The 26,546-nt window shown below is 42.8% G+C and overlaps 1 protein-coding gene across 1 annotated transcript in view; it reads right to left on the bottom strand.

Moving 5' to 3' along the window:
• OSBPL10 (oxysterol binding protein like 10) overlaps positions 1–26,546 on the bottom strand; it is a 75,510-nt gene that overhangs the window by 9,377 nt on the left and 39,587 nt on the right. Inside the window, exons 7-8 of the mRNA XM_056857074.1 lie at positions 10,361–10,507; positions 1,548–2,031 (exon numbers count right to left, since the gene is read on the bottom strand). Coding sequence (XP_056713052.1) covers positions 1,548–2,031; positions 10,361–10,507 — 631 coding nt within the window. The remainder of the gene's footprint in view (positions 1–1,547; positions 2,032–10,360; positions 10,508–26,546) is intronic.

The following is a 26,546-nucleotide window of genomic DNA, read 5'->3' as shown; positions in this document are numbered from 1 at the left end:
ACCCTATGAATCAATGTCCCCCCAAATGTCCAATCTTTAACGGCCGTGGCTTCCTTTATAGAGTCAATCCATCTCTTGTTGGGTCTTCCTCTTTCCCTGTTGCCTTCAGCTTTTCCTAGCATGATTGTCTTTTCCAGTGACTCTTGTCTTCTCATAATGTGACCAAAGTACGATAGCCTCAGTTTAGTCATTTTAGCTTCTAGGGTCAGTTTAGGCTTGTTTTGATCTACAACCCACTGATTTGTATTTTTGGCAGTCCATGGTATCCGTAACACTCTCCTCCAACACCACATTTCAAAGGAATCTACTTTCTTCCTATCCGCTTTCTTCACTGTCCAGCTTTCACACCCATATGTAGTAATAGGGAATACGATGGCATGAATTAACTTAATCTTGGTGGCCAGTGACACATCGTTACACTTAAGAATCTTTTCTAGCTCCTTCATGGCTGCCCTTCCCAGTCTCAATCTCCTTCTGATTTCTTGGCTGCAGTCTCCCTTTTGGTTGGTGATGGAGCCAAGGAATAGAAAGTCTTGAACAATTTCAATTTTCATTGTCAACCTTAAAGTTGAGTAAGTCTCCTGTAGTCATTACTTCTGTCTTCTTGACGTTCAGCTGCAGTCCTGCTTTGGCATGAGTAAGCCAAAATAGTACCTACCTCTCGTAGCTATATAGCCACTTACTCTTTCCCTATCTCGCATCCCAGTAGCCAGTCAGTGTACCCTTGCATTAAGCTCTCTATCTGCAAGAAGCTTACCAGGCATCAGCAAGTCAAACACATTCAGCCTTGAACTGGCCAAGAAGAACATGCAGTGCGCAACAAAACTCCCAGGTCACCAGAGTTTGGATATTAGGAATTTACAGGCAGAGCAGAGCAGCTCTGTTTTTGGCACAGAACAGAAAAGGTAAAGAATAAAAGAGAAAAGGTTAAAAGGGTGGGTGCATTTGCCCAAGTGGCCCTTCTCTTTGTTCCTGAAACAGCACTGCTGTTGTTTGGGGGTGGGGGGGAGGGTAAATCAGCAGACTGGTCAAAGTAACACACAAGTAACCGTCAGAAATTTGATAGTGTGTCTTCTGTTAGGTATTTAGGTCACATTTTTGGGCAGCTTTTACAGCCTCTCTGTTTAGGATGGTTATCTTCTAGGAAGGAAAGCTAAGATTCTATTAAAAAAAAACCAAATAAAAGATTACTTCCCTATAAAACTAATTCACAACTCAAATTTCAGGACACTGTTCTCCCAGAAATATCTAGCCGAACCCACTTGCATTATTGATTGGCTCTTGTCAGACAATATGATAAACCATGGGTTGCTGCTATGTGAATGAGCCGAAGACAGGATCATGGACTCTATGCTACCCCCACACACACACACACACACACTGTGCACAGCTATATAGCGAGAGACTGCCGGGTGTGCAGCAAACCAGTAAATGTTTCTTTCAGTGGACCGGTAAAAAAAATATTTTGGTACTTATCTGCAAAGCTGTCTTAACTTCTGCTGGGCAAGCATGCTATGAAATGTAATATTTTTGGTTGTGTGTCTTACCTTCACCTACCATAGAAACACCTATAGACATCCCCATGAACTTGCTTTTGGTCCACACATGAACATTCGCACACACCTTCTTCTCCTTGCACTCGCAGTAAAAGCAAGATACTGGTGGGTGATGGGACACCTGTTCAGCTACAAACCTCAGCTTGTAGCACGTGGACGGATCCTGACCAACCCCCTTTTTCTGGCCCTTGGGAGTTGCTGAGGCACTATTAGTTATGGATTGTTTCACTTTGTCTTTAGGCACATCCCAAGAGCAATGGAAAGTTTCTCCAATGATTGGGTTGTAGGGCTTCTTGGCAACAGCTCCTTTGCGGCCCTCGTGAAAGGCTGTTAAGTAATACTCCACAAAGTTAATGATTCTGTCCTCGGGCGTGGTCCCTGCTGCAATCGACAAAAACAGGTCTGGGTGAGCCAGGAAGTTGGCATACATCTCCAACAGGGACCTCTTCTCCAGAATAAATGTCGGAAGGACGACCTGTATGGAAAACAAAAGGGCAAAAATGCCAGTTTTCAGTGTCAGGATCAGGCGTCTGTCCCTAGCATCCCATAAGCAATCTCATCCAGACAGGTAGATCTGAAGCAGTAAGACTTTATTAGGAGCAAAAGACAGATTAAAGAACTGACTACCCTCAGGTAGGTAAGGCTGGTAATGTCTGCACACAGGCAAGTTACATGCTTAAGATACTACGGACTGAAAAGGTAAACATTGCTAGGCAACCCCGAGATAAGCATTTCCCAGGAAGTCAGACTAAGCATTACCGCAGCTGCAGAAAACAGGATGAGCGAAACTGTACACAGAGGTTCACAGGCATGAGAACCAAGGACTTGACGTGTAGCCAGAACCTGGCCTAACTCATGTCAAGAGCCTTTACTCCAGCTAAAACGCAAAGGCCTGACATTCAGGTGCATCGGCCAAACACACTCACAAACCCGTAAGGCAGCTGCGGAACTGACTGAGCCAGAATCAGCCTCCTTTCTCCTACTACCCAAAAGCACCTACTCCAGATTTATAGCACGAATCAACAAATAAAGGCCTTGGTCAATTGCACAAGCTGTTCTCTATTTCGCTGTAGTCCTCAATAGTAACAAGGGCAGGCTATTCAAATGGCATGGGCTCTTTCATTATGTCTCTCTCTGCTGAGTGAATGTGGACCACTTGTTCAAGGACAATATTCATTGTCTGCAGACAGCGCCACAGCAGTTCTAGTCAAGTCAATTGAGTTCTGCTCTCCGGCTGCCAATTCGACGCATGGCACAAAGTTTGCTAGCTGCCAAGGAAATTTCACTTGGCTCCAATAGCTTGACTCATGAGAAAAAGAAAAACACTTTCCAAAGGTTGCAGGACTGCGCTAATCCATGTTCACTCTCCAGGTTTGGTATACAATGTTTCTAGCTATGCTCAGGTACGCTTTATTTGCCGAAATGACTAGAAGGTGGTGCCAAAAGGTGGCTCATTGTCAGTCTGGGTGCAAAGGAGCTGTATGGCCAAGTACACCTCTGTGTCCCTGATCAACTCACTCTGGCGAATGCAAGAGATCACCATCCTTCATTTATGGGAGGGCACTTAATAAATGTTGAACAACAACAAAAGGGGGGGGGGATTAAACTCAACCAAAATGTTGATTCCAAACTGAAAAGGTTGAGCTAGAAAATACTAAAATTACAAATATATAAATTTTAATATGGTGCACAGTAAAGTTATTATATTAGGGCACAAGAGGGAAAGGAGTGTGCTGCCCTGCAACCTAAATCCCTTTTTGCATTATACGTACATTTAGTCACAAACAATCTTCTTCCAGTGGCCATCTTGCCTACAATGCACAGTTCAGTCTGGCTATGCAATCACTGAGAAAAAGAAAATCTATCTATAGCCTCAAGTAGACAGGCATTCTGAGATCTGGCGGGGCTGTTCCAAAATATGGTTTTCCTCAGATTTAAAAACAGCATAATAAGCAGTTCTAGAATTGTGCCCAAGAATGATCTTGAATGATGTGCCAACCCAATAGTATGCGCATGGCTAATGACGTGGTTTGCCATATTGGTTCTAGAATCATAGAGTTGGAAGGGACCACCAGGGTCATCTAGTCCAACCCCCTGCACAATGCAGGACATTCACAACTACCTCCCCCACACTCCCCCAGTGACCCCCTACTCCATGCCCAAAAGATGGCTAAGATGCCCTCCCTCTCATGAACTGCCTCCGTCTCATGAACTGCCATAGAATCAGCATTGCTGACAGATGGCCATCTAGCCTCTGCTTAAAAACCTCCTGGGAAGGAGAGCTTACCACCTCCTGAGGAAGCCTGTTCCACTGAGGAACTGCTCTAACTGTTAGAAAATTCTTCCTAATGTCTAGACGGAAACTCTTTTGATTTAATTTCAACCCGTTGGTTCTGGTCCAACCTTCTGGGGCAACAGAAACAACTCGGCACCATGACACCCCTTCCAACTCTATGATTCTCTCACTTAATGGCCAGTAACAGTAACTTAAATTCATTGTGCCGGTGATTACAGACTTCATAAGCTGCCTTGACTCACCATTTGTTGCAAGATATATTTTTTAAAAACAGCCAACAATATCTAATATTAGCTTAATATAATTTTTATATTGAAAAGGCTAAATAATGAGGATCTGCACGAGCCAGCCAAAGCTTTCACAGCAGCTGTATGCAAATCCAGTGCAGAATTGTCCCCCTCTACTCAGTAATGGTCTATTGGGAGAACTGCCAACGCAACAAAATCAGCTCAGCAACATGCCTCTCTAACACCTATGCAACACTAAGTATTAACGTTGATTTATAGGGGAAACTACATCAAGTCTGCCTGTACCCAGAAGCCACAACCAACAGATCGCTAAAGCCACCCATTCACAACAGGCAGAACAAATGAGCTTACATAATGAGCAAGTCCTTCAGGGGTAAATGCCATTAAGCTTCCTTCAGCTGAGCTCTGATCAAAATGTTCACGCAGGTTGCAATTGCAATTTTAATTAAAGCAAATAAAGAAAAGACCATGAGATAGCAGGCACCAGCATTCAGATTACCTAAAGAAGGATTTTATGTCTAAAGAAGTGAATTATAAAAACGGCATCTCTCCTGTAGCAGCCAAATGCAGTAGACTGCAAAGCAGTAACAAGGTTCGCAAATTATGGGAGGAAAGGGCTGTCACAATACACATATGGTTTTTCCATTTTAATCTTCATCTATAACAATTTTCAGACTAGAGAGCAAAATATTCTAATGTATAAAAGACATAATTATGTGAATACTGAATTTACTAAAGAGGTCCTGCAAAGAGCAGAAGTAGCAGTGCCAGCTCTACATTTTGGGCTAGAGAGGGGGGGTGGTCCTACCAGCTGCCATCTTTCAGGAGGGGTGATGTGCCCATCAATCAAACCAAAGAATCCCCCTCTCCCTTGAGAACCCCCTTTGTCCAGCTAGCAACTGTCACCTCTGAGACAATTGGGAAGGCTTCTGCCAGAAACCCAAATTTGGACTCAGCTCAACAGAGGATGCCCTTCTCTGCCAGCAGCATTTTAGATCATATTTTAATTACTGTGAGCTGTGTGGGGAATTAATTTTTGCCTGGGAAAAAAATAGATAAATATACCTAAAAGATTAGATACCTCAACACCCTGAAAGACATAAAATAGGAACATGTGTTATGTTGAGCAAATAAATTCTCCAGGTTCAGAAAAACATGCCTATTATATTAGGTACCGTGGGACACAGGCAGGATGCTGCTGCAGTCGTCTTGTTTGTGGGCTTCCTAGAGGCACCTGGTTGACCACTGTGTGAACAGACTTGATGGACCTTGGTCTGATCCAGCATGGCCTTTCTTAAGTTCTAAATACTCAAACAAGAGACTTGCGGATCCTTAAAGACTTAGCACATTTTTATTCTAGTTTAAGCTTTTGTGGATTAAACCCTGTAAAAGAGTTCCCCTCCTCCCCTTCCTTCCTGTTGTCTTTGCCTGAGAGGCAATGCGTGAGAGAGGGCCATGGCTTTCTCCCTGAGCTCCCCCTCTTTCTGCTTTCTCCTTTGGTTGCTGCCACCATCACCCAAGCCCTTCCCCTCCTTATTCTACCTGCAGCTTTAGGCACAGATAAGGGCTATGTCCCTGCGTGTATCCTACTTTGCACACACCTTTCTTCCTGGCCAGGTTAACTGTCTGTAGCCCATTCAGGAGTTTCTAGTCTATTGCATGGATAAACAGTCAGGAACACTGGGTGAGATTCTCTGACCAGTCTGATCTTTTTTCTTTTTTAAAAAAAGATCTTATTTACCCCAAATACAATCTCAGTTCACTAGAGCACAAGGACATTGGAAAATGATATCAAAACACTACAGGGTATTATTGAACTAAGAAAAATAAAATAAAACTTACAAGACTAAGTTGTACAGTCACTAGTGTTACCTTGGCATTCCCTTGCCCTGGCACGAATGCAAACATGCTAGAACTTTGAAAAATAGAGGATGGTCAAGACAGGCCCCTCCACTGCTCAGTTCCCCAGATCCTGGCTTGTGTGCTTCTGACAGGTCCCCAGAGCTATTAACCCTTTCTGTCCCAACTGGGAGGTTTCACTTTAACTACTGTGAAATTGGGAGCGGATTCCCACGTGCACCTTTTCTCCAATCAAAGTAAGGTGCACGTACCAAAAGCAATATGGCTGAACTCAGGATATCTACATAGCCATTTATCGCGCTCCTTCCTGGCAGGTGGGCAAATGCTCATCACCATGCTGCCTATTTGTCTCCATAAACTCATCTCCTCTCAGCCTGTGATCAAGAAACTAATGGTTTTGTTCCCAGAGAAATAATATTTTCTCTGAGATCTGGACACCCTGAGTGTTACTAAAGCTATCCTGTATCAGAACAAACCTTACCTTGGATAGATGGGCTAAAACACTCAAAGGTGATTAAGCAGCAACCCACTAGTCTCATTAAGCGATTGCCTTCTAGTCCTATAGTTAAGAGCTGGACTAACTAACTGGAATGCACTAAAGTCTGCTAACATTTTTCCTGGATGTTAACCAAACTGTTGAATCTATATGCTACGTCCAAATTGTTTTCATTGGCATTGTCAACTCTGAATTAATAATTATAGCTTCTTGTACTTCTGACATGGGAAAGGGGGAAGAAGAGAGAATCAGTCCCTTCTAAAATAATATTTGCTAGAGAAGAGAAAGAGCAGATTCACGCATTATGGAACACATATGTTGGGTCCAGAGTCCTCAATCTGTGTGACATCCACGTGTGAGTTGTGCATTCACCTCAATTCCCACATGCACAATGCACAATTTAGATTGTGACTGTGTCATGCATTGCTTTAAGCTTTCTTTACTCATCAGGCTTTGTGAAGGGTATGCATGAGCACAGCCTGAAAGCTTATTAACTGGCAATCTTAAAATTAAAGATATGCAAATAAAGACATGTCCAGATCATTCTCCGGGAGTAATGGTGACACTAAGACACCCAAAAGAAAGCACTTATTATTGGCTCCAAATTAAAAAATGTCCTGTGCTTTCAAAGCATTTAAAACTATGCACAGTAAAACCCAGAGGGGTAGCTGCATTTGTCTGATTGCAGTCAAAACAGCAAAGAGTCATGTGGCACATTAAAGACTAATGAACTGATTGTGGCATAACATTCCATGAGCCAGAGCCCATTTTGTTAGATGATTTCATGTCTCTGGCCAACTAGGCTCCGGTTCACAAAGGTTTATCCCACAATACATCCACGAGTCTTTAAAGACACCATAATATTGTTGTTTTGCACATATTATAATATTTACTTTGAAGAGTAGCCCTAGGAAGAAATCTAATGCTCCTTTTCAATAAAATGGAAAGTTTTGGTGGTACATTCCTTGTTTGGTGGTACATTCCTTAAGACTGGAATCAAACTCAGGAGACATCTCTAACAGGTTAACGAACTGCAAGAAAGCAACACCTTTTTGTCTTCTGGAGGCAGGGGAGAGAGAAGGTAAAGAGAACAGAGGAAAAGGCAACAAAGATCTGTCACCCGTGCAATCTTGACTATCATCTGGCATTGCATAAACATGCAGAACCAAAACACTCCTCCCTCTTTTTGCAGCCTTAAAAAAGTGGGGAAACTAGCTGAATGGAATTCAAGCTCTCTACCTGGAACAGACGCTCTTGAGTCCAATCTGAATGAAAGACTGGGGAGGGGTCAGAGTTTTCTTTTGAAGAGACATTCCTTACATAAAGTATTGCCTGCCTCATACTCTAGTTCAACTGATCTGCATGCCATGTAGACAGACAACCTATCTCAATAATTTAGCAGCCTATAAGCTCGTCTCTACAACTTCAAGGAGGGCTCTATTTTCTAAACATACCAAGGTTTGCATTTAGGCAATACCTAAGTACAGGGTGGGGGATACACGGCTCAGCAGGCAGCACATGTGACAAGGATTTCAAGGCTGGAGCCAATCACCTGAACATGAGTCAGCAGTGTGGCGGGGCTGCAAAAAGAGGCTAATGTGATTTCAGAAAGATGGGTTTCCATCTTCATAGAATCATAGACTTGGAAGGGACCACCAGGGTCATCTAGTCCAACCCCCTTTATTATGCACTGCTCAGATCTAAGTTGGAGTGCGTGTCCAGTTCTAGAAACCACACTTTAAGCAGCATGTCAAAATACTGCAACAGTTTCAGAGGAGAGCAACGAAGGTGGTTGGGGTCTGGAAAGCAAATCCTTTGAGGAGAGGCTGAACAGACAGGATACGTTTAGTCTGGAGAAGGAACACTGAAGGCCCGTCACAAGGCAAAAACTTGTTTTGTGGAGCTACAAAGGGCAAGACTAGATCTAATGGGCTTACAGGAGAGTAGACATTCAAGGAACCTTAGGAGAAATGTCCTTCACAGTAAGAGCTGCTCCAAAATGGAACTGGTTTGCTGAACGGGAAGGTGGATTTTCCTCAGTGAGGTTTAAAAGCAGAGTCTGGACAGCCACGCAGCAGGAACGCTCTAGCTTTTGATTTCCTACACTGAGCAGGAGGTTGGACTCGATAGCATATATGGCAATTCTATCAAAACTGATCCAGTACACACCAACATGTACTACTATACAACTGAATGAAGAGCAAGTGGTCACTAAAAGGAAATAGGAGGGGGAATGTGGGAAAGTGACTGTTTTTTCCATAGCAGTGTAAAACCATGAGATCAGCCCTGCTGGAACAAGGATAATACAGCGGCCAGAACCTCCCCGTTTTTCCTCCAAGCAACTCGTATTCAGATGTAAACCACTTCTGAAGAGGGAGGTTGTGTTTAAGCTGTCAAAGCTAACTAACTGCCATTGCAAAACACAGTTTCGTTCCTTTTACCAGCATCAGATAACCCGTTCTGATTGAAAAAGTTCTCCACAATGCTCTCTCAAACATGCAAATACATATTTCATAGTATTCTATTAAATCTGCTCGTTAATGCATTTAATTCAAAGGAAAATACACATTTCACCATTGCCTTTTCTCTCACTGTCCTTTATATTCATCCACTTTGTGAGGTCAGACCCAGAAGCCATTTCTCTTTATGCATTATTCAGGAAAGCATTCTGAACAACATCAGTATATTAGGTTACCGCACCAAACAAAATCAATGGCTTTCTGACCTTCCTATGTTCAGGAAAATGATAAACGCTGACCGTAACAGACCAATATAAGAAGAGATTTTTGCAGTGCTCCTACAATGTTCAGCACAACGGATATTAACCGTATTTTGCCAGCATGACAATTAGCAATATGGCTGGAGTACCATATCCAAATCTGGCTAACATCTTTTTTTCAAATAATTAGAGTGAGTTTCAAGGACCAGGCTCCCGATTGTACCTGGAAGGTTGAGGTCTCTGGACAGGCATCATATTAATTTTCTAAATAAAGAAAACCTTCTAAGCAACATGTAGAGAACTAGGGGGAAGGAACCATGTTGAACTGGGCTAACCAGGGAAGGGAAGGAGCTCTGTCCATGAGAGTACAATGTTAATCTAAACTGAATTTATAGTTGCCAGTCTATGGACTGTTGATCAAGAAGAATGTAAGTTTGAAAGTCACTGAAAGTAAACCCTTATCCCAGGAGATGATGAACAGTTCTCTAGTCCTACACAAGAAAGTCCAGATTGGAAGGGTCAAGGTTAATAAAAAGTAATGGGGGGAAAGATCCTACTAATCTCACAATATGATGATTCTGCCCTGTTTGAAGTAGTAACTGCCATTCTGTTGTGCTGAAAACTCCCTTTCAGCAGCTAGAAAAGCAGCCAGTCACATTGGTATTTCAACCAGACACATAGGTCTCTGTGTTACAGTGGTTAGCCTGGACTTTACAAGCAACGCTGATTCCACAGAATCAAACAGAAAATCAACACTGCTATTTATATTTGTGAATTAATTTTCTTCCGATGGTAGATAGGAACAGCTGTTCTTGAAAAGGTGCAGAGGTAGGAAAACATCATGGTAGACAATACCGAGATACAGGCCAGGGTCCTCGATTCATTAATTTAGCCAGCTCTTGGGATCTGCCTAAGAACAGGTTGGAAGCATCAAAGAGCCAATTCTTGATACCAGTACAGTAAATTCAAATAAAAGCAGTTCGACACTGTTCATACTATCTACACGAGTCAATACCCGAAAGCCTCTCTCAAACACAACATTTCTGTCTGACTAGTAAATGCATCAAATGCCTTATGAGACAAGACCTGAAAGAAATAAAAGCACAACATCATCATAGCAGGGTCTTGTGAAGAGGCTGACAATTTAACACCAGGTAATTTTAAAAGAAAACATTATTTGCATACCTTGGTTAGGTCCATTCCAAGTTTGAGTTGTGAGATGAGATGAAGAATTATGCTCCGCTGATCATCCATAACTCCTAAATCATCCTCTGCATTATCTTCAGTATCTGTCACCTCATCTTCAACCAGAATTGATTCGCAAGTTGAATGCTAAAAAAAGATGAATGCATACTCAAGCATCACCATCTGGACACACAAAACACATTATGGCATGAATTGATATAAGCTCAATGATGGGGCTGTTTAGGGAAGAATTGTTTCCCAAATATTCATTCAATGTTGCTAGAAGGCTAGAATAATCATCAACAGATTATCAATAAATGAAATTTGACTCTAGAAGGATCTTAGAGACCAACAAGATTTTTGGGGTATAAGCTTTTGAGTCAAAACTCCCTTTGACTCTAAAAAGCTTATACCCCAAAAAATCTTATTGGTCTCTTAGATGCTACTGGGGACAATTCTACCAGCACGGCTACCCTCTGAGATTATGAATAAGGATTTCCACAGCACTGAGAATCTGCCCCACAGTCATATCAAGAGTACTCAGAACGAATCTGAGCATTTCCTGTACCAACACCGCCCACACTGTCATCTTACTCACTGAGAAACATATATTAAAATGTTGTCCAGATTTCTCCTGAGAAATGTGCCAGTCATTTTGTAGTCTACCCACCCCCGCACACACACACACAAACCCATCCACCACAACCAGCTACTTAAAAACTCAGATATGTGGCAAAAGTGAAAATAAAATTAGTCAGGCAGACAGTGATTTCAATAATGTAGCTATGCCATTATCAGGGCCCTGACACCTGGTGGCTCTTGCATATATTTTGCTTTTTGTGTTAAAGACATTATACAACTGAGCATTTTACTAGGCAGACTGGCTAATGTTTGAGAGACCAAATCCTGTTTTCAGAGTCAAGGGAAATCATACCATTTACAACTAATGTCATCTCCCTGTGAAAATAACTGCACTTGCATTATAGATTTGATATCCACATCCCATGAGCACAACCACAGCATAAGCAGTCCTAAAAGCATTAAGTATTTGGGTTAGGCTAGCACTTCCACTTCTTTGGGGGAGGCAAAGAAGAGAGGCCTTGTTCTTGCAGGGTTATAATCTTGACCACTCGCACTTCTTGATGTTGTATCGCTGCCTGGGTATAACAGAACACCATGGGGGATTTAATTTCATTTATATTTTATTTGATAAAAGCACAGCTATAGCTCCATAGCAATATCTGCTCTTGTGAAATAAATCAATAAATAATTTTAGGTAGTTAAAGAAGCAGCTGTAAAAATGTAACTGTAAAGGGGGGGGGAGACAGACCAGAGAATTTGAGTTTCAGAAGAAGAAGAAAAAGTAAAGGCAACATCTTGCTCATTCTTTTATAAGTAATTGAATTTTCTTTTTGGAGAAAGAAAGAAAAATCAGTTTGAGAACTTCCAGCTAGTCCAAAACAGGGAGGGCTGTCTGCATTCTACCCAGTGGAGGCAACATTATATAAGCATGCTCCTATTACAATCCATTAAACCACAACATGATCAACAGCCAGATTCCAAAATGTAACACTGCCTTATATAAATATCCCTACACCCCAAATCATGACGCGATTTAATCTGCTCAAGCCACAGAACTGCCTACTTAGGTAGCACCACCTTGAGCACATCAGGCCTAGCTAGACAGCTCTGCAGTTTGCACAAGGGAGAGTAAAATAACCTGTCTCCCCCCCCCTTTCAAACCACATGTAGGGCAACATTCTTACAAACAATGCTGCCCCTTAGCATTCTCTCAAGCAGCTGAAATTTTAAATATTAGGGCATAAAAAGGCTAAGTGTACGCAATCCCATTTCATCATCTCACAGCGGCTGCAAAGTAGGAAAGCAAGAACTTGCCAAGTACAGAACTTAGCCTGAAAACAAACCACGAGAGGGGAGGATTTATCAGAAGGAGCCTCCAGGACTTACAGGAGAGGTTTCAACAGCAGGCTTGCTTTGCATCCAACTCGACCTCATCGAGCGTCCCGAGCTACGTAACAGCACTGCTGTTCAAGGTTGCTGCTGCTAGGTCCCTGAACAGGAAGCTGGAGCTAGAAATTAGTACCCACCACCAGGAAGAGGACACTAGAGAACCTTTCCTCTCGGTCCTGCCCCCCACCTTCTTTTTAATTTCCCAGTGAATCTGAAAGGCATGATGTCAATTCAGCACGAATCTGCTGCCTACATTTCTAATCACATGACCCAGGATCAGTGAGCTTAACTACAAATCGCTTGCAACTCTAGAAACGCCGCCGCTGTCCAGTTTTCTCGCATGAGCTAGCATGAGAAAAAGCATCTGGTTCAGCACTGAGAAACCAGTGTTCGCTGGAAGATCCCAAGGGCCTTGAGGGCATGTCACACCCTGTGAATCACCAGACAAAGTTTGACTCTTCCTCAGAAATCATTAAAATTGAATATTTTGAATACAGCAAATGTGTATGTATACATCAATGCACTCACGCACCCACTGAAGCCTTTATGTTCATGCAATTTAAATTGCTAATTAATGGGGGGAAATTGAGATCTGCTGTTAATGTTACTTTTCAAACACACATTAAGATGTGTCCTGAAGGGCACATGAACACATGAAGCTGCCTTTTACTGAATCAGACCCTTGGTCCATCCAAGTCAGTATTGTCTACTCAGACCGGCAGCGGCTCTCCAGGGTCTCAGGCAGGGGTCTTTCACATCACCTACTTGCCTGGTCCCTTTAACTGGAGGTGCCAGGGATTGAACCTGGGACCTTCTGCATGCCAAGCAGATGCTCTACCACTGAGCCATGGCCCCTCCCCAGGGCCACTTCATACGCAGCCCTGTTCCTAAACCAGGCTGCACAACTTCTGATATGTGGAGGCTCAACATCTCAATAAACTGGTTTTGCAGAAACAGAGAGGTTGCCAAGATTTAGCAGGCTATATACACAGGGCTGGTGGGTCACAAATTGTGCAGACCTGACTTAACATAGAGACACAATCTCAGGGTAGAGGGACCTCATATATGCTACCTTATGCTTAGAAGCTGCTCCATGGAAAGGGGTTTTCCCCCCAAACACACATCTAGGAAGGATACCGATGCATGCAGATCTATCACACAGGAATGCTGACATGTACAATGACTATGGTCAGTATGCAATAACACCATTCCTGAATAAGCAGCTGAGAGTGTGTCCACATGGGAGAATGAATAATATTTCTAACAGCATCCTTCATGGAGTGCCACCTGAGAGCCCCCCACACACACTGCTGGGGCTGAAAAGCCCCTGCGAGAGAGTAAAATCTCTCCACAGCACTCTGGATCCCGCCCAATGCTTTTAAAAGTGCATGCCAATAGAAAATAATGTCTGAAATGGTCCCTGGTTAACTAACTAAATCGTAAAGCGACCAAAGAATTCCCCAAGAGGGAATTTTACTCTGGGGGCCTACGGCAGCACTCCACACGCACTTCTTTCCTGTGTGACACCTGCCAGTGAAACACCAATTCTTCCCAGACACTAATAGTCAAGTGAGAGGGACATTTTGTTTGAGTAAGAGTCAAATAAGCAACATGGAAGTGGGGGTGGGGGTGGGGCAAGGCGAGAACCGGACAACAAACTACTTTCCAGTTCAGGCAACCTGGAAAGAGGCATGTATGCATTATAAGCACAGAGAGAAAAATGCCTCCGTATAAATTAGACGCGCTCCTGACAATGCCTTCCAATGCAAAGCTCAGGGTAAATGAGAGAAATGCTCTGCGAATGCGTACAAAAGAACAGGGCAACCATGACCAATATAAGTCACCTTTTCCAGAGGACACTCCAGTAAGGCTCTGATCAATTTACTATTACACTGTATACGAGAAAATTACTATTGATGGCTCTAATGCACTCTGGCTAATTGTTATCAAGGAGCAAGGACAATGTGACCAACCAAGCTGTCAAATCACATTGTCCAAAGGTAGGGTTGCTCTCCCAAAGTGGAATAAAAAGGACTTTTATAAGCGGCTTCTGATACTGATGGGTATGAGGGGCGGAACAGAGAATCAATACCACTGAATATACCCAAGCCTTTGGATACGCCCACAACACTGTTCTAGGCTCTAGATATATAACATGAAGGGACAAGCAAGCAACTCACAGGGAAATTCCCCCGGAGGCCCCACTTGCTCCTCCAGCTTCCGGCTCAACCCGCCCCCCCAATCTTCTTTCCACCTCTTTCCTTCTGTGCCTTCTTCCTGCTTCTCAACCCCCCAACACTGATCCCCTCCCTATTTCCGCCTTCTCTGCTGCTTTTCCTCCTTTCACCCTCCTACTGCCCCCCATCCCTGTCACTCCCTCCTATGCAGATCCCAGGAGGGAAAGAACAAACCTGCTGGGGAAGGCAGATGCTGAACACTGGCAGTGTTTAGGCTGGGAAGGAGCCCCAGGCTGCCTGATTCCCTTCCAGCCCAAAAACTACAGGCATTTTTTTCTACTACCAGCAGCCCCTTCCCCCTACCCCCAGCCCTGTTATTGCATCTTGGGAAATGTCCATGATGGCCTATGAGATCTTTCAAGACATTTTCTTTAACTTGGGGATTTTTTTTTTTTTTTAAACCTTGCCTTTCTTTAAAAAAAATAGTCTGCTAGTCTGGAAGTTTCCCTAGGTTTATTTGGAAATATCCCTAGGTGTCCCTATTGTGCAGATTTTTTGATCTACAGCCTGAGGGCCAGGATCAGCATGAGGTATTTGATATTGGGATGGGAAGTAAAGTACCAGAACTAACACAATGTACCTGTTTTGAAAGCACAGTAGATCTCAAGACAAACATATTTTAATCAGACTTGCTATCAAAAGGAAGAAATAAACTAGAAGCAAAGAGCTTATGTGATCAAAGAGCAAGCCTCTATTGGTTTGCCCTACATTTAAAAACACCTCAAATCTTTTTTCACATAATTGTATTAATATAAGAAGCAGTAATACCGTGGAATACAATATTCTCTGCAGAACAGATATCTCCCTCCTGACAAAAATAATAGACTGTCTTTCAGGTTAATTGAACAAGAAACTAATCCTTTTTATAAATTGGTCTTTGACAGTCACCTTCCAGTGACTCCCCTTCCCCCACCCAAAACGCAGATCTACTCATTAATAATTATTGACTATACAGTCAGCATAGGCAAGCCTGACACAAAAAACAATGATGGGAATCCTGAGAATCCAGCTCATCCCACAAACAAACAAACCCCAGCTTGCTCCAGAGAGAAAAGAGGAGTTTGGTGATCAAATGAGTCCCTTGGTGATACATTTTGACCACTTGGTGCTACAGCAATAAAAAATGAAAGCGTCATAAAGAACCAGGATTTCCCCAACCATTCAAGGTTCTACATCAGCAAGTTAAAAATATTCTGTAACATCATTATTGAAGAATAAAGAGAATGTACAAAGGAATAGTATCATAACAACACTTGAGAATCAAATCCCATCAAAACCCATTTCACTAAATGACTCTCTCAACAAGGTTCACATTAATTTGAGTATGATTCTCAATAGTCTATTTCACTCAGGTCTAGCCTTCAGGCAAGCTTCCATTCAATCAGCAAAGGTTCTTGTTAGGCAGGCTTCCAATGTGCAGGCAGCTACTTCTGTAAAGGGATCATTTGAACATATTATGCAGCTCTTGACTACTTTTCAGTTGTGGGGCATTATCAAGAAGCCTCACAGAAGTGATAAAATTACACTTACGAAAGGTACCATGCACATGACAAGCCATGGACCTCTGCATGGTGGGAGCATAAGAACAAAGCCCCAAGCTTTAGGATCATGCGTACTCAGATAAAAGAGAGTTTGCACAGTTGAGAATAGCTCTAGCCAGTGAGATTCCCCATTTTTTGCTCTGTCCTCCCATGAGGCCTGAGAGAAGATGCTGGTACTTGTAAAGAGAGTCTGGTTCCAGCTGTCAGACTTCAATGGTATTTGAGGCCTGTGGAGACCGCAGAGAGATAAGAGAAAGCGACTGCGAAGAGAAGGGAGAAAGGCTGGAAAGAGGTCAACTCCTTGCTGAGGTCTAGCAGCTGAAGACCAATGCCAGCAATGTAAATCCCTCATTCCCCATGGTAAAAACAAGGGCCTAAAGGGGTCATTTTACCAGAGTCTTCTCTTCATCTTCTAAGTGCTACTAAGGGGGTTACCGCACTTTGTATTCCCAGGGATGTATTAAGAGTTTGAAAATGTTATAAAAAACATTGCTTTAAAAGGGTTTTTGGATACCACGGCTTATAAATGGTTGGAAGATGTCTTCACAGCTAAAGGGGCCAAACAAAGTGCGAACAGTATTTTTTATAACGTTTTCAAACTCTTAATACATCGCTGGGAATACAAGTGCGGTAACCCCCTAAATCTACTTCCTATATCACTGTAAAAGATCACAGGAAAGAAGGCTTGTGGCCTTTCCTAACAGAAACACAGAACTTTACCCAATCCTCTCCATTTCACAACACTTCAAAAAGCATAGAGGAAAAACAATGAGTTGTACCTATCTAACACCACTAATTGACTCCTGGAGGTCCTTACCTGACTTGTAAATTCAGAGGCTATTCTTAAGAACCACCACAGGCAGGAAAACCAGCCTACTTTGACCCTAAGCATCTTCACAATAAGCAATATTAACTTTTTACATATTAAGTTTAGTAACAGCTAGGAGGTTCATTCACCAAACTGGCTAGAAAGTTAAAGAATCATGCCATGCAAGACAGAACACCTTTGAGGGCCTCTACAACAGCAGCATCAGTCAAAATCAATGTACAGGTTCTTTTACAGACAGTCCTTATGAATCACTGGTCTCACCATGCAGCGCCAAAAACAGAGGGCTAGAATTTGTGATTTTGCTTCTGTGAGCATTCAAAGGTGAAAACATTTACATGCCAGTGTGGTGTTGTGGTTAAAGTGTCGGACTAGGATCTGGGAAACCCAAGTTCGAATCCCTACTCTGCCATGGAAACTTGCTGGGTGACCTTGGGCCAGTCACACACTCTCAGCCTCGACCCTGGCAAGTATTTGGATAGGAGACGTCCAGGGAATACCAGGGGCATGAGGCAGAAGCAGGCAATGGCAAACCACCTCCATACGACTTGCCTTGAAAACCCTACAGAATCGCCATAAATCAGCTGTGACTTGACAGCAAAGAAAATTAGATGCAGCAGGAATGGGCTAACTTCAGATTTGCAAAGGTATTTTTTAAAACGAGAATCCCCATGGTCCATTGGTGATTTAGATTTACAAACAAGTGCTGGCCAAAAAAACAAAAACCATGAGACATAACTAATGTTAAATTACCTTAATTTTGCAAATCTTACTTAAGAACATAGACAGTGCTTTACTAGCAGTAGAAAAGAACAAGAGTCCAGTGGCACCTCAGAAAAGAGCAAGAGTCCAGTAAAGACTAACAAAATTTCTGGCAGAGTATGAGCTTTACTAGATCAGACCACTGACCACCTAATCCAGCATTCTTTGTAAGAACCCCAGTACCAAATGTGTTACTGTAAACTGGCCAGTGGGCCACTATGGAATTGTAGTCTGCCTTCTGCTCACCTTGACTATCCAGATATCAACATCATTATTTTTTTTACTACAAAATGAATTAACAATGCGGGCTGTATCCTTCTGCTTTCCCCAAGAGCTGCCAGAAAAGAGGCAAAAAAGGCAATGCCAGAGATTGGGAGGCTCATGTGGACTAACAAACTATGCAGAATAAGCAGCTGGAGTGAAGAGGAGATATGGTTGAAGCCATCCCTGTGGCTCTGCAGAGCCCCCCACCACCAGTGGAACACTTCTTGCCCCAAAGGAAAAGAGATACAGGATTCAACCCAGTACAATGGTAGACATGATTACACAGAAACATGCATTGTGGTATAGTGGTTAAGAGCAGTGGTTTGGAGCGGTAGAGTCTGACTCTGGAGAACCGGGTTTGATTCCCCACTCCTCCACACGAGCGGTGGACGCTAATCTGATGAATTGGATTTGTTTCCCCACTCCTACACATGAAGCCAGCTGGGTGACCTTGGGTTAGTCACAGCTCTGCTAGAGCTCTCTCAGCCCCACCTACCTCACAGGGTGTCTGTTGTGGGGAGGGGAAGGTGATTGTAAGCTGGTTTGATTCTGCCTTAATTGGTAGAGAAAGTCAGCATATAAAAACCAATGCTTCTTCTTTTTCTAGTAACTAATCAATTCTATTTTAAAATATAACGTCTTACAGTACATATCTTGCCCACAACATTACTATCCAAGCGACAATATAGGTGGAAGTTTTAAGACCTGCTCCAGTGTAACTATGTATACAACAGGTTTACCAGAGATTTTACTTGCATGGATAACGTCCATTGCAGCAAGCTATAAAGATTAGTTAGATTGCACTAAGTCATATCTATCAATGCTGCTATAGTAAGCTTAAAGTCCTTTAATTCTACTTTTAGCGTAATTGTACATTTAATAATTTAAATGTACCCAGGTCTTTCCAGCGGATGGTCTCAGATGTCTCATTCAGATGGTCAAAGAGGGAATAAGCTCAGAACTGCAGCATTTTGCCAACAGATTAATTTTGCTGTACAAATCGTTACAGGCTAAAGGCATTTGCAATACTATACAGCCTAAAAAGGGTTTAATCACGCATAATGGCAAAAGACAGACCTCAGTAAGAAATCCGTTAATGTTCCTGCCATGCAGAGAAATGTACCACACTTGATTATGCTGCCCATGCTGCTGCCAAAGCTGAAGCTGTTCACTGTTGGTTACTGCAGACAATGTTGGCACAGGGTTATTGTTTCGTGAACTGGGAACATCAAATGCTAAGGTTAACGCCAAGTCTGGGGCAAGAAGCAACACTCCTGCCTTTAAAAACAAGAGCAGCACAGCAACAGCAGGGCCCTTGGCATTTCCATTTCGTACAACTTGATTTACTGTTAATGAACAGCAAGCAACCACAGGTTTTAATAGGATGCATTTGATTTACCAAGACCCAGGAAAGCCATCTTGTTTTAAGTATTAATATTCAATCAAACTTCCTCCTTGTTTAGCTAGACAGAACAGTGACGCAAACCAGGAATGGTTCAGCCTTGGTGTTTGCTACTCACCTTTGGCAAGCACGCCGTTTCCCACAGCAAGCAATGTGAGTGGAAAGATGCCATGTACAAAGAAATGTGCACATTAGGTAAAGGCTTTGGCTTGAACCTTTGTCACTGATGCACTAGAACTCTGCCACACGATTCTGGGATTCTTAAGAGAACTGGTAGCATTTCAATGCTTGAAAACAAGAGAGAAACGTATACCACCCTGACCACAAAGTTGACAGGAGAAGGAACTTGGAAGAGCAGAAGGAATGGATGAAGGTAGAGCAGAAATACTGGGGACTCTAGGACACCAAGCCGGGGGGGGGGGGGAAGAGAGAGAGAAACAAGCAAGAAATAAAAGACAAAAGGAACAAGCTCCTTGGGATGAATATTAAATTGACGCTAAGAAAACGAGAGAGATGGGGGCAACGGTTAAGGAGAAGTAATTTTCTTAATCAGCACATGCTGGAGTAACAGGTAGGGCAAGAAAGAAGGATGAAAGAAGAAGAAATATATAGGTACAAATAATGGGAACTGGACTGCACACTGAGGCAAGAAGGGAGCAGTTACGTGCTATCTGTCCCACCCTTAAGGTATCTGTTTTGAAATTACGTTGTCACAATGATGCTTCTGATGTATGCAAGCCATACATGGGTCTTGTCCAGAATGGGACTGGGCCTCCTGTCTGGTAACTCATCTGTATGGTCTACTCACTTACAACCCATAAATAGATCAATTTCCACAGATTACAGCAGATACCATTTAAAGAGATGTATGTTCAGCCCTACTCTATGTAGACTTGAGCTTGAAGAGAACACTTCTCACGAACATTTTGGTGACATAAAAAAAAAAAACCTTGCCAGTTGTTCAACGATGGCTTCAAAAGAAGGTAAGGTAGTTTTCAGTGAGGCAGAATGGGGCCCCAAAATGCCACTTTTACCCACATAATGTCCAAGCTGGCAGTGACTGCCCTGGAAAGATTCTTGGTGCTGTGGAGGAAACCTTGACAAAAAATATTAACGGTGTGTGCAGCAGCAGAAAATGAGGCAACTTCTCTGCCAAGGATTGTTTAAGAAAGGGGTTGACAATAGAATAGCCAGTACTGTAAAGCTCTTGTATAGATCATGGTGCAGTCACAAAGGGAATACGGTGTCCAGCTTGCTCACCTCAACAAGGATATTGTGGAGATGGGAAACGGGCTAAAAAGGGGCAACCAAAATGATCACAGGGTTGGAACATCTTTCTTACACAGAATGGCCAAAGAGTTTGGAGTTTTGCATATTAAGAAAATAAAAGATGACTAAGTGAGGACTGCCCTGACCTGGATGGCCCAGGCTAGCCTGGTCTCGTCAGATCTCAGAAGCTAAGCAGAGTCAGCCCTAGTTAGTACTTGGATGGGAGACCACCAAGGAAGTCCAGGGTTGCTGTGCAGAGGACAGCACTGGCAAACCACCTCTGTTAGTCTCTTGCCATGAAAAACCCAAAAAGGGGTCGCCATAAGTCGGCTGTGTCTTGACGGCACTTTACACACACACACACACACACACACACACACACACACACAAATGAGGACCTGAGAGGGGTTTATAAAATGGTCTGGAGAAAGTAGGTAAGAGGTTTTTCCCTCCTTCTGGCATTATTCAGGAGCCAAAGGTGTTTTTTAGATTTTTCTTTCTGGTTTGGCTTTAGCCGAATGCACACCCCTAATCACAACATCTCCCAGTTTACGACTTGATTCCTATCTGGCTGTAATCACCCACACAACTAATCCACACCCAACTAAAGCTGATAACACAGAAAAGAAGAGTGTTGGGTCACTGCCTGCCAGCTGACTGAGTAGCAAAGGACTGAGCTCTGATCAGGCAGACTGTTCAGCTTGGCCACCGACACAGATTTAAGTCTCTGGGCTTGGCAACCTTCTGCAGCTGCATAGGAAGCAAGCCCTCCCTTTCTTTAAAAACAGAAACCAAACAGGATGTCTTCTCCAAAGCAAGACGCTGATCCACCCCCTGCCCGCCCACCCCCACCCCAGTGACAGCCATTTTGTAGTGGCCCCCCACTTTTCCAAAATCCAGAATGCCTGCAGGCTCATCAAGGTCAGGGGACCCAGTGTCGTGTTATATGGCGGGGGGTCTCCAACACAGAGCCTGCCCGCAGACACCTTTTCTCACGCCCACCGACACTCACTGGGAACGTGGCAGATTTGACAGTGATGGTTTGAGCAGGTGGATTTTGACTGGGCGTTTGTTTTAGCGCGTGGAAGGCAGCATCTGTCCCGCTGACCTGGCTCAAGTAACTTCTTTGACCTGCTTCATCCTTTATGGATCCCTTATGAGGGCCAGCGTGGTGTAGTGGCTAAGAGCTGTGGTTTGGAGCGGAGGTTTGGAACGGTGGACTCTGATCTGGAGAACTGGATTTGTTTCCCCACTCCTACCCACGAAGCCAGCTGGGTGACCTTGGGCAAGTCACATTCTCTCAGCCTCACCTACCTCACAGGGTGTCTGCTGAGGGGAGGGGAGGGGAAGGTGATTGCAAGCCGGTTTGAGTCTCCCTTAAGTGATAGAGAAAGTCGGCATATAAAAACCAACTCTTCTTCTTTTTGTGTGGCTTTGCAAATTCTTTCTGTTGAAAAAAAGTTAAAAGAGCCAGACGGCTTCTCTTCCTCTTGAGCTAACTAGCTTGAAGGGAGGGGGAAGGAAAGCCCTGCCCCACCCCCGCCTTTTTTCCCTGCCCAGCAGCAGCACTCGGGAGGAGTGAGAAGGCTCCTGCTTTGGAAAAGGGACAAGAAACTGGAAATCTAATATTTTTCTGTTTTCTACACTTGTCAAAATGAGTGGGGGACCTAGCAAAAAAAACCAGCACCTACTTTTTCCATTCTGACTGGGAAGAAAGGTACTGGGTTTTTTTACTTTTATTCTCTGCTCTTATGATAACAGTCTTGAGCACAAAGAAAGCTCCTGTTTTGTGGATGTGAAAGGCAAATCTGTGTGTTGTGCTCTTCAGCTGTTACAATCCCCAAAAAGCACAACATTGAAAGACATTTTGAGGCACAACATAGCACCTTTTCAAAGAACTATCCACTCGGTTCTGAGATTCATAAAAAGAAAATCTCTGAACTGAGATCAAAATTGGCCTTGCAACAGTCACTGTTCTTCAAGCCTGGGGTGCTAAGCAAAAATACCACCGCTGCATCTTTTATAACTGCAAGCTTGCTTGTGAAAAGGAAGAAACCTTTTGAAGATGGATAACTCTGCAAAGAAGTATTTTTGGCTGTTTTTGAGTGGCTTTTGTAAGGTTTTCACAATAAAGGTGAAATCATGTCTGCAATGGAACACAGCGACCAGAAGAACTGAAGCCATTTCTCGTGACCTGGAACATCAGTTGCTAACTGACTAGCAGAAATGTCTGTTTAATTGTATATATTTGTTATATTTAAGTTGTTCCATGCTTGAGGTTTGCTTTGCTCACAGAGAGAAGATAGGATGTAGATATTTGAAATAAAATTTTAAATAAAAGCAAGTGTGCCGTTTTATGGTTGGCCCCGCCTCTTCCAGCAGCCAATTTGTGGTTGTGCCCACCACTCCGTGTCACAATCCCAAAAGTGCCCACAGGCTCAAAAAGGTTGGACACCTCTGTTATACGGTATATATACCTCCCTTCATATGGATATTGAAAAAACACTATTTGAAATATCAAGCATATTAAATGAAACGATTCCAGATAACAACAATTACTGCGATGAGATCAGAGAATTCCTCTATTGGCAATCTCCATCTGGATCAGTTTCTTCAAGGGTAGCATTTAACCATTCATTCTAATTCAAGGCACAAGACCAACCTCAGTTTTAGAAGTTACTGCAATACATATGTTGGGTGCCAGCCAAAAACATCTCCTCCCCTCTCAGTTAAATCATGACCTGATTGAGGAAGATGCAGCGTACTACAAACCATTACAGAAATTAAGGCAAAGCCAATTACTAGTTGAAATCTGTCTGTAGATAAGATAGTCAACTGGCATGCAAACACTCAAGTGAAAAGCTGTACATGACTTATGGGGGGGGGGTCCTCAAACTTTTCTGTAACAGGTCCTGCTATTTTCTATTCATTTCCGCAGGACCTATCAAGGGCCATCAGCAGAAATATTATGAAGTCTACCGTGAAGGGTCAAGTCTTTATTCGGTACATAACCAGCAAAGTTGCAAAAAGTCTAATACACAGGTATATCTAACCCGCCATCCAAATGCAATGGATGGGATACAACACCCCACAATAAAATTTAAAGCTATTATAAATATAAAATACACATATAAAGCCCAACAAATCACCTAAATAATCTTTACTAGGTAGCCCTTCATTTAGATCACCACTTTATCTTTGCGAATTTTAAGGGCTATAGCTAAAAATCTAGCACAATTCAATATAAACTCCAGGTTTATCTCAAATAATAGTTTCTGGCTTATTTCGGCATCGGTAATTCCATGCCATCACTTTATTGAAGCCTACCCTATAGTGTTAGCATGAAGCAATATAAAAAGCAATTAACGGTGTTCTGAAACTGATTACAAATGTGAAATTACATCTTGGACCTTACTGCTATTGGAAAAGTTATGGTGGCAATCCAATCAGGTGATGTGCACAAAAATGAACCAGACCACTGATTCCATCTCAGTGGCTTTTATCAGACATACAAAATGCTTTTTAAACTTAGGGTACATAAAGCTGTACATAATTTAAACAGAAAATCTGTTTACATAAATACAGTTGTGAACAGCCTGACTGATAAGTGATAAATAAGCTGTAACTAGGGGTGAGTAGCAGAGCGGCCAAATTTGCAGATGACACAAAATTATTCAGGACGGTGAAAACTTCTTGAGACTGAGAGGGGAAAGATCTTGGGGTCATCGTACATAACTTTGTAACACTTCAGAAACATTCAGTTCTCCCTCCTCCCCAAAACACTTCACAAGTCCATAAATGACTCAAAGGGGAAAAAGAGAAACCAAACTATACCAAAGGACAATGCATTAATATTACAGAATAATAATCAGAGTGGTTCGCTGTATTGCTTTGCACATCACCTCACCATGAATACAACTCTTAAGTTAATCGGGACATGTGTTAGGTGCAATGCAACATAGTATGTTCATAGCAGGTATGCACAACTTTAAGTGCAATCCTAAACAGAGTTACACCCTTCTAAAACCAACTGCACTTAGGTTTGCATTGTTTGTCTCTTAATAATCTCAAAACATATGTTCAAGGCAGGGGAGTCATGAAGAACCATGGACGGAAGAACAATTTGGAAAACCCACTATATAGGGTCTCCAGAATGCTCTCTGGGCTTTGAGCAACCCAATATCTTCTCTCTCCTCCCTTTATTTCCTTTAACCAACACTCCACTGCTCTCTTAACATTCCATCCATTCTGGAGGACTTTCAGCCCTCAGCAGGGCTTTTTTCAAAAGGGAGTTTCTCTTTAAGTTTATTTACAAGGTCACATTCTGAGTAACTGCAGCAGCACAGGCAGGACGGTGCTGCTGCAGTCGTCTTGTTTGTGGGCTTCCTAGAGGCGTCCTAGAGTGGTTGGCCACTGTGTGAACAGACTGCTGGACTTGATGGGCCTTGGTCTGATCCAGCAGGGCCTTTCTTATGTTCTTATGTTAACTGGGGAGTCCCTGTGTAGGTAGAAATCTCCAGCCTAATCTGTAGATGGCCTGAGATTGTGGGTTTCACCACCCACAGGGCAGACCAGGCAATGTCTTATTAAATATAGCGAATTGATTGGATTGCAGGTACTCCCCTGGAACTAAGCAAGGAGTTTTCTATTCTTCACTAAGCAGAAGAAAGCCATCAGATTCAATATTACTCCAGTGACCTTAGGATTTTTTCTGGATTTTGTTGTTGCTATTGCAATGATGGTGGTGGGTTATTGCATTTTTTTAAGGAAATACATTTCTGATATTAAAGATGGAGGGGGTGGGAACCAACAAAACAAAAAGGATTCTGAAATGTGACAGTTGTTACAGCATATGACCAGCAGGTGGTGACCTATAGTAATGCTATATTGATTTTCAAGAGCTCTCTTTGGGCAGCATCTTAGTATGGATGTAGGTTTATTTGAAAGCAAAACCAAAATTTGACCATTGGTTTTGAAATGAACATCAAAACAAATCTGCACAGTTAAATTCATGATTCCATTAGCACAACTCCTTTGTTTCCATCCAATGGAGACGCAGTTCTCATGGACTGTGTCCGTCACCCAAGGAGTTATCTCTGTCAAATTTGAACAATGCAGAAAAGTGGTACCAGCATTACAGGAAATTAAACAAAGGGTTATGAATCATTTTTTTAAAGGATGGTATTGCATCAGGTAAACTACCTCCCCAACAACTACACATCCCACCAGAGATTCTTACATAAACAGGAGTTAACTCAGCCAAAGCAAAACAGATCTTTTAGTTTCTGATATGTGTAGTCAGCAGGGGAGAAAGGAAGGAAACTGACTAATGGGAGGCATTCAGGTAGTCAGCAAAGATTTTGTGTTTCTGGTACGTGTTTCGACTGCCTAGAAAATGAACTGTCCGCGTATTTGTCTGAAATTTGGCAGACATGGTCCCTTGGCTGAAGGTTACCATTGCTGAAAAGGTAATCCAAACTGGAATTGGGGGGGGGGGGTAATTTCACCTGGAAATGTGTTTCCCATTGAAACCAAAAAAAAGTGAACCCAAACAAAAATTTTTAAAAAAATGAGTGTACATTTGCACACCCCCACCTGCAAAGGAAGAAAACAATTTGGGAAACAGGTACTTCACATCCCCAGCGAAAGGCAACAAAAGGGCTTGAGGAGATTTTGAGCACCAGATGTACAGAGGAGGTAAAAGCAAACAACTGGAGGATACAGACAACTTCAGTCACAAGGACTTGACCAATGGGCAACGCTGATCAAAAGACCAGCCCTGGGTCTGGACAACAGTCACCAGGACTAGTGTGCTTTAATTCACAGTCACCAGGACTAGTGTGCTTTAATTCACAAGAGATAATGCTTTGACTAAGCAAAAAATTCCATACAGTGCTGCTCTCAGGGAGGGAGT

This window comes from Euleptes europaea, chromosome 11 (assembly GCF_029931775.1).
Source record: "Euleptes europaea isolate rEulEur1 chromosome 11, rEulEur1.hap1, whole genome shotgun sequence".
Lineage (NCBI taxonomy): Eukaryota > Metazoa > Chordata > Lepidosauria > Squamata > Sphaerodactylidae > Euleptes > Euleptes europaea.
This window is presented reverse-complemented; position numbering and strand designations above follow the sequence as displayed.